This window comes from Arachis duranensis, chromosome 10 (genome assembly GCF_000817695.3).
Source record: "Arachis duranensis cultivar V14167 chromosome 10, aradu.V14167.gnm2.J7QH, whole genome shotgun sequence".
Classification (NCBI taxonomy): domain Eukaryota; kingdom Viridiplantae; phylum Streptophyta; class Magnoliopsida; order Fabales; family Fabaceae; genus Arachis; species Arachis duranensis.
This window is the reverse complement of record NC_029781.3, coordinates 98,566,324-98,576,099: the sequence shown is the minus strand read 5'-3', so window position 1 is coordinate 98,576,099 and position 9,776 is coordinate 98,566,324. Positions and strand designations below refer to the sequence as shown.

The window sequence follows — 9,776 nt, the reverse complement described above, 5'->3', positions numbered from 1 at the left end:
ATCTGTGTTTTAGTGTCTTAACTTAAAAGTGATACATAAATTTTTATCAAAAATATTTTTTGTATACTAAAATTAGTCATTAAAATCAACCACTAATATATTTATCTATAAATATATGTGTGATTTAATTTATTTTTAATATGTATTTATATTATGTTATATATTTTATATAGATAACTAATTTTGATGTACACATTATATAGTCTAAATTTTATATATTTATATTTATTCCTGTCCATCAAATATTTGTATCTCACCAAACCAAATGAAGGATATATATCACTATATTTATCTCTCTCTCAAACATGCACAATAATCAAACTCATCCTATTGTCTAAGTAACAAATGCTTTTAATTTTTATTGCATTAACGACTTAATGTGATACATAACATAATTTTGTTAGTAATTGATAAAATAAATAGATTGGATAATTTTTCTAAAAAAAAATTTAAAATTTTTTAACGTGATAAAAATTTATTAAAAAAAAAGTTCTAGCTAAAAGTTTAGGTTTTACTCGTAATCTCTTTTATGTAAATATATGCTAATTAAACTCAATATTTTTCCTCTATGTAAAAGTGTTTCCTATGAAAAAGTCATGAGGTCCTCCTAGTCATACTCTCCAATCGGCCAATCCTCCAATCACATAAAAGAGAAAACGCAAGACTCAGTAACGTCAGAATAACAACACTGACCGCAACAATCCCACTTACCATTCATCCTCCACTAATATTCCTTCCATTGTCGTTTTATTCCTTCTCCCAAACAAAACGCACCCACCTCTCTCCGCCCAATTCTCCGCCGTCGTTTCCACTCCTCCGGCCATAGCAGGTTCGATTTACTCCTCTACCTTGAATTTTTCGATCAGTTTCCGTTCCTCTTCTTTTGTTATTTATTTATTCATTTATTGTGTTGATCGAATTAGGGTTTCTATGCCTGATTTTGGATCCTAATAGTTTGAATTTCGTTCAGCTTAGTTATTTATTGATGCTTTCGTTCTTTTAATTGGTTCATTTTTTTGTTATTGTTGATCGTGAATCGAGCAGAGGGCGTATAAGGTTATCGACGATGAGCAACGTATTCGAGGGATACGAGCGCCAGTACTGTGAGTTATCGGCGAATCTATCGAAGAAGTGCACTGCGGCTGCTTCTCTTAATGGAGGTATTTGCTGATTCTTGATTGATCTTACGCTTATTGTTGTTTTTATTGAATCATCTTCTTTGGGTTGATACTTTGTGGTTTTTAATCAGTGTGATTGTTTTGAATGTTATTGATTGAAGAGTTTAGTGTCTTCATCAGTATCTACAAGACTATAGGTTAATTATCTGAGTACTCTCTTGCTATCTTTTTTTTTTTTTGACCGTTTAGAATGTGTAAATTTGGATAATGGTACATAATATTCTTTAGGACATAGGTCTCTTTAAGTTATTGTTGTATATCTCCTTTCGAGTTTCGACCAAAGTTCCAATATTGTGAAAGCAATTTCCGAGGCCTCCCAGCTCTGAGTATGGTCATGATTAAAGAATGTCTTATCCCTTTCTGAAGTGTTGATTGTATGTATATTCAATCAATAATTTTTTGTTTAATCTGCAGAGCAAAAGAAGCAAAAGGTTTCGGAAGTAAAGACTGGAATTGATGAAGCAGAAGCTTTGGTACTTTCTACAACTCTTTATAATACATTTTTTTTAAGGAAATATGGGATTCTGATATGGTTTTGCTAGTGAATTTACAGATCCGAAAGATGGACCTTGAGGCGAGAAGTTTGCAGCCAAATATCAAGGCTGTTCTTCTTGCTAAGTTGCGGGAGTATAAATCTGATCTCAACAATCTTAAAAGCGAAGTTAAAAAAATTGTATCTGGTAACCTGAACCCCTCTGCACGGGATGAGTTGTTGGAATCAGGCATGGCAGATGCTATGACGGTATAATTCCTTTATTTTACAGCGCTTATTGATGTTCAATGATAATTGATTGTGATTACATGCTGTTGAATCTTCAAACATAAGGTTTGCAGCAAACATATTCATTAAACAGGCACAATATGATTTTCTATATCATTTTTTGTACTTAAGGATAGGATTTGAAGCCTTAGAGAAAGAGAAGCAACCTTTCATGGTGAATAATTTGTAAAATGTATGTTTTAATTCTGTTGATGGTTATTTCCTAGTGAAGTGGACTAAAACCAAAATAGTAAGCAATAATGTTTATCTAAGTAGATCCTAATATGATTAAAATACCTTTTTCTACCCATGGCTGCTTTGATACTTACTAATATGTGATGAATGGTTGATGAGGTGGAAATGTGTTTTTATTTATCAGATTAGTTTCGATGGCTACTAATCCTAGAACATTTCATTGAGTCCTATTGCTGTAAATTACTTTCTTCTTGTCTGATGTACAAATGTTGAGAATAACTGAAAACAGATTTAATCCTCCTTTCTGAACACTCGTTTATTGAATTTGTGTCACCAAACCTGATATTAAAAGAAATTATGTTTGCATCATGTTTTGTGTACACCTTTATATTGTATAAAAACAAACTTTTTATCTTCTCTCACTTCTTATCAGTTACTTTTAATACAAAAAATGAAAGGCGTACAAGAGTGGTATGAACAAAAATGGTGCATATAACATTCCTTTGATATTAACTTCTAATGTGAATTCATTAGGCATCAGCTGATCAGAGATCAAGATTAATGATGTCAACTGAGAGGCTGAACAAGACCAGTGAAAGAGTTAAGGACAGTAGAAGAACAATGCTGGAAACAGAAGAGCTTGGTGTTTCAATTCTTCAAGATTTGCACTCGCAACGACAATCCTTGTTGCATGCACACAATACGGTAACCTTTTCTATAATGTTTAATATGCGTCTGTGATTCTGTTGATTAGCAAGTTTGTCTTGAAAATATCGTGTTCTATGGCAGTAATTTCTATATGCTGGTGACTATGGAACCATCATTTATGTAGTTTTGGTGTAGATGATAAATTAGTATATTTATCTTTAAAACTCAAGTGAAAACATTCTCTTTCCTGAGTCATAGTGTGAAAGTATTCATACTTGATCTATATTATAATATTCTTTGTTGCAGCTTCATGGAGTGGATGATAACATAGGCAAAAGTAAGAAAATTTTGACCAACATGTCAAGAAGGATGGACAGGAACAAATGGATTATCAGCTTCATTGTGTTCGTCCTAGTTGTTGCTATAGCCTTGATTCTATACTTCAAACTTGCAAAATAGCCAATTATGACTTCTTATTGGATTGGGTCACAAGATACAAGACTAGCATTATTTTCCTTGTTCTTGCCCCTCTTTCGGTTTCGATTATGTCAATTGAGAGTGCTTGGACAAAGATGGTGTGTTGTGCAGTGCTTCTTTCAATGTATGGCATGTGTGTTATGCCAGCTTTGTAATGTAAGGAATTTGATGATTTGATTTTATTCCTCTTCCACATGATATTTACAACTGTCTGGTTATGCTGTTCAAATTTGAACGAGAATTGGCACTAACATATACATTATCCACACAATACTGTTCCTACGAAATTGCCTACACAAGACATCTACAATGACATTATGCATGTCGTATATATGATGGGAAGCAATAAACTTAGTTGTATATTTTTTGGCCATACATTAAACATACCCACTTAAGATCTTACTCAACAATCAACATTCTCTAGAGCTACACATCAATTCGCCTTCCAACATTATCATTGCTACTTGTTAATTCTTTGGGTTCCTTGCCAACCACTTTACCATCATCAGGAAAAAAAAAGACTTTTATAAGAATTCAGCATCAATATTTTTTGGTGTCTGAAACAAAAACTAAAACAAACAGGAATACAACCCCAGAAAACTACGCAGCAGAATTCTTTAACAAAATCTGCTTGAGGTCATCACTTGGCTGAATTCATACCGAATGAGAATAAATACTTTTACCCTCTATCTTTGTCAGACAATTAGCAGCAATAGTAGCTTCTCTTCTAACCCAAGTGAATGACACTTCCTAGTTTTTACTTAACAACTTCATAATCTTCTTCAACATAGTTGATAATATTGACCAGCAAAAGATACACCTCTATAGAATTAGTTTCACAAATAAGGGAATTACAACTAACTTCTCACACAATTATAAGACCATTCTAAACTGCCAATAACTCAATCCTGAAAACTGAATCAAAGGGAAGACGTTCCGAGCTACCTAACACCCAAGTGCCATAACGATCACGGATAACGCACCCAAAGCCCGCTTCAAGAGAGTTCGGGAGAACACTAGTATCACAGTTGACCTTAAAAACATTCTGGGGGTGGCTGCCACAAATTCTGGATTGCATAATTTCAAAAGTTTCTATCCTTCTTCACCCTTTTTAACTCATTCACCAAGGCTCTCGCAAGGCAAGAGATTTTTCTCCTAGGCCAAGGTTCATTCGAGTTGAAGGGATTATTACATCTATTCTGCCAAATCTACCAAATTTTAGCTGCCACTACTTCCTCTTTACTATTAAATTATTAATAACGCTAGTAGTTCAGGATTGAAAGTCAGAAGCATGAGCATGTTCAACAATAGAAGGATCTAAATAATTCCATACATCACGAGCAGTGAAACAATCCCAAAGGCAATGTAACACATATTTAAGCTTATTACCACATTTATTACAAGGGTAATGCTACTGTGCTGAAAGAATTTCTTCATGTGCTGAAGAGGCGTGGCACTAGTGCAAAAGTGACGCGTGTTAGCATTGCCTCTACTTTGGTAGACAATTTCTGTGTCAAAGTAGAATGAATAGATATCAACATCATAAATATTAATTACATTAGATTAATTTACTTTTAACAATAATAATTTATTTGTTGGGCTTTATTAGTTTGTAAAGGTTTAGTTTTAAATTTTTTATGAATATTATCTAGCAGCTAAAAATTGGTCCATAAAATAATAAATTAAAATAATAATAATAATAACAACAATAATATCCTTCTATTATAATAATAATAATAATAATAATAATAATAATAATTTATGCAATTGGGCATGGCAGGAGTTGCTTGTAATTTATAAGTTGAGGAATATAGCTAGCTACTATCGCTATGAAGAGGACTAGCTACAAACGCTAATATTTGAAAGCAAAGAACCTTGAAATTTCTATTTTAGCTTTGCCCGGACTTGTATATATTACATTAACGTTGTAGTCGGACGTCGTTAGATTTTTTGTTGCTTTACAAATGTCATCTTATCACAGTACTTTTTTCTTTCATAAGGATTGGGGGATACCCTTTAAATTAATTAGTTGCGTTCGTTTTTTTAATGTCAGGTAGAAACTAGGAGCTTGTTTAAAAATCATTTAATACGATGATTGTAGTGATTATTGTTCTTGGTGTGAAGCATTAACACTGTAGTGTCAGCATTTGCTTCCACAAGAAATGGCAATGAACTAATTGAAGCCATTGGTAGCGATGATGATCAGAGAGAAAGAATAAAAAGGAGTCATTTTTGTCTTTCGGATGAGGTGAGGTGAAAAGGATGGAGACTCAAACGGTGGTTTATTTCTCTGAGAGTGGTGAGAATACAGATGAACCATAGAATGGGAAGAAAAATGGCGGTTGTGAATTGGATGAAAACCGTGAGAAGAGTAACCAAAAAAAGAAAAAAGAAATAAAAGAGAAAGGGTTCAAACAAAAACAACACACTGATGAGGAACAATAGTGTTAACTGTTAATTGATGTAAAACGATGATGATTGTTGTGTCTAGGAAAGGATAAGAATGGATGTCCATTTAATGGGCAATCCATTTTCTACCTTGAAAGAGAACAAGTTTTAGGATGAAGAAAATAAATGTAGTTTGAAAAGTAAACTTCTCTTTGCCTATAAAAACATAATCTCAGGCAAGGGAATACACACAGCAATATAATAATATTTTCTTTCTTTTACTATAAACAAATGCAATTTTTTCTTTTTTTACTTTTAATACTTCTTTCTATCTTTATATATATATTTATGCAATTCTCTCTTTCTTTACTTTTTATACTTTTTTCTATCTTTATATATATACACATTACAACATATAATATTATTATATATATACAAATCATTATTGAGCTAATTATTTTAATGCTAGAGTCTTATATTAATACATCTTTATTTTATATTTAATATATCTTTTATTTATTTCACAACACAAATAAAATTATCATTATTAAAAGTAAATTAATCTAATGTAATTAACATTTATGTCGAAGCTCTCTCATCTTGAATTCAATGCTCTTGATATATCTAGAAACAATTATTTATCATGGATACTAGATGCTGAAATCCATCTTGATTCAATGGATCTTGGAAATACCATTAAGGCTGAAAATAATGCATCTCAGAAGGATAAAGCTAAAGCCATGATTTTCCTTCGTCGTCATCTTGACGAAGGATTGAAAAATGAATATCTTACATTAAAAGATCCTGCAGATCTTTGGAAAGACCTTGAAGAAAGGTATAATCATCAGAAAACGGTGATACTTTCTCAAGCCCGATATGAATGGACGCATTGCATTTACAAGATTTTAAATCTATAAATGAATATAATTCTGCAATGTTCCGAATCACCTCACGAATGAAATTGTGTGGAGAAAAAATAATTGATCATGATATGTTGGAGAAAACTTTCTCAACCTTCCATGCCTCGAATGTGCTCCTGCAGCAGCAGTATCGAGAGAAAGAGTTTAAAAAATATTCTGAGTTAATTTCTTGCCTTCTTGTTGCTGAACGCAACAATGAGTTGTTATTGAAAAATCATGAAGCGCGCCCAGTTGGCGCTGTCCCATTTCCTGAAGTAAATGTGGCAAATTACCCTAGAAGAGGTAAATGGCAAGGTTTTAATAATAAAAAAAAGTTATGGAAGGAAAAAGAATTATGTTCAAAAGAGAGGATCTCACCAGAAGTGGGATAAAGAAAGGAATATCGGGCAGAATAAATCAACAGGGGATAAGTGTTTCCATTGTGGTGGAAAGGGCCATTGGTCTCGTACCTGTCGTACCCCAAGGCACCTAGTCGATCTTTACCAGGTATCTTTGAAAAAGGACGACAAAGGAAAGGAAACAAATTTTGTTTCAAATGATGCTGAGAACTCCACTACTCATTATGATGTATCTGATTTCTTTGAGGATCCTGAAGGAAATATTGGTCATTTGATCAATGATGGAATAGTTTAATATGTGGGATTATGAAGTATCTATGTAAATAAATAATGTAAAGAACTTATTGTTAAGTTTTATTTTCTATGTATTTAAGTTTCAAATGTGATGTACATAAATAATGAAATATTAATGTTTATGAATTTTGAAATTATTAAATGTGTCAAATTTTAAAATAAAATTTTAGTATGACATTATTTTATGTACAGTGTTTCTTAGAAAAAAAATTCTGATCAAGTATTCAATTTAACTGTGCATATTACTCATTTTATTATTATTTGTTTTTGAAGAGAATGGCAAGGATATGTAATGAAGATGTATGCCTTGCGGATAGTGCAAGTTTGCACACTATTCTCAAAAGTGATATATATTTTACCCATCTTATGCCAAAAGAGGAATATGTTAATACTATTATTGGCTCAGGCAATGTGATTGAAGGCTCCGGAAGAGCTATAATTTTGTTTCCTGGAGGAACAAAATTTATAATAAATAATGCACTATTATCTACCAAGTCTCTGAGGAACTTGTTGAGTTTTAAAGATATTCGCCGAAATGGATATCACGTTGAGACAATGAATGAGGAAAATCATGAGTATTTATGTATCATAACTCATGATTCAAATAAGAAAGTTATATTAGAAAAATTACCCTCACTTTCATCTGGGTTGTATTATACCAAGATTAGTGCAATTGAATCACATGCCATTGTAAACCAGAAGTTTACTAGCCAAAATGAATTCATAACTTGGCACGATCGATTGGGTCATCCGGGAACAACTATGATGAGGAGAATTATTGAAAACTCTCATGGACATTCACTAAAGAACCAGAAGATTCTGAAAACTAGTGAATTTTGTTGTGCTGCATGTTCTCAAGGAAAGTTAATTTTAAGGCCATCACCAGTAAATGTTGGATTTGAGTCCCCTGAATTCCTAGAAAGGATTCAAGGTGATATATGTGGACCTATTCATCCACCATATGGATCTTTTAGATATTTTATGGTCCTAATAGACGCGTCTTCGAGATGGTCACATGTGTGCTTATTATCTTCTCACAACCTGGCGTTTGCGAGATTACTGGCTCAAATTATTCGATTAAAAGCACAATTTCCAAAAAATCCACTCAAAGCAATTCGTCTTGATAATGCTGGTGAATTTACTTCCCAAGCTTTTGATGCTTATTGTATGGCTAATGGAATAAGTGTTGAACATTCAGTAGCTTATGTTCACACACAAAATGGGTTAGCAGAATCACTTATTAAGCGCCTTCAATTAATTGCTAGACCATTGCTTATGAGAACAAATCTCCCGACCTCGGTTTGGGGGCATGCTGTTTTACATGCCGCAACACTTATTTGTTTGAGGCCAACGAGTTATCATCAGTTCTCTCCTATGCAATTAACTTTTGGCCAACAGCCAAATGTTTCCCATTTAATAATATTTGGGTGTGCGATATATGTTCCCATTGCACCACCTAATCGCACCAAAATGGGACCCCAAAGAAAATTGGGGATATATGTTGGATATGATTCTCCCTCTATAGTGAGGTATCTTGAGATACAAATTGGATATGTATTTAAAGCCCGGTTTGCGGATTGTCATTTTGATGAATCAAAATTTCCAACATTAGGGGGAGAGAATAAGCTTCCTGAAAAGGAACTTAACTGGAATGCATCATCGTTGATGCATTTAGATCCTCGATCAGGGCAATGTGAACTGGAAGTTCAAAAGATTATACATTTGCAAAGAATAGAAAATGAATTGCCTGATGCATTTTTCGATACAAAGAGGATAACCAAATCTTATATACCAGCGGAAAATATCCCAATTCGAATTGATGTCCAGTAGGACAAGTAGCCACTGAAGCAAATTCACGCCAGAAGCGTGGCAGGCCTGTCGGTTCCAAAGACAAAAATCCTCGAAAGAGAAAAGAGGTAAATAATATTCCTGTTGAAAAAGACATAGTAGAGACACCTGCAGTTGTCCAAAATTCTGATATAACGCCAGAAGACGTTCAGGTACCTGAAAATTGTAACAATGACGAGATCTCAATAAATTATGTGTTTACAGGAGAGAAATGGGACGGAAATAAGACAATTGTCAATGAAATATTTGCATATAATGTGGCATTAAATATTATGCATGAAAGTAAGGATCTTGAGCCAAGATCAGTCGAAGAATGTCGACAAAGGAATGATTGGCCAAAATGGAAAGAAGCCATGAAGGCTGAATTAGACTCACTTGCAAAACGTGAAGTCTCTGGACCTGTAGTCCGTACACCTGAAGATGTAAAACCTGTTGGATATAAGTGGGTATTTGTGAGAAAACGAAATGAGAAAAATGAAGTTGTGCGCTATAAAGCCTGACTTGTGGCACAAGGTTTTTCACAAAGGCCTGGTATAGATTATGAAGAAACGTATTCCCCTGTAGTGGATGCGATAACATTGCGTTATTTGGTCAGTTTAGCTGCATATCATAAACTGCATATGCATTTAATGGATGTGGTAACGGCCTATTTATACGGCTCATTAGATCGGGATATCTATATGAAAGTCCCTGAAGGACTAAAGATATCTAAACCATCCAATGAATATTC

General features: G+C 33.4%; 1 protein-coding gene across 1 annotated transcript; it reads left to right on the top strand.

Moving 5' to 3' along the window:
* Positions 1–636: 636 nt before the first annotated feature.
* LOC107471218 (vesicle transport v-SNARE 13) lies at positions 637–3,458 on the top strand. Its single transcript, XM_016090671.3, has 6 exons — positions 637–829; positions 1,045–1,160; positions 1,593–1,651; positions 1,732–1,920; positions 2,668–2,838; positions 3,088–3,458. The coding sequence occupies exons 2-6, from the start codon at positions 1,067–1,069 to the stop codon at positions 3,238–3,240; spliced, it is 666 nt and encodes a 221-aa protein (XP_015946157.1). The 5' UTR covers positions 637–829; positions 1,045–1,066; the 3' UTR covers positions 3,241–3,458.
* The last annotated feature ends 6,318 nt before the right edge of the window (positions 3,459–9,776 follow it).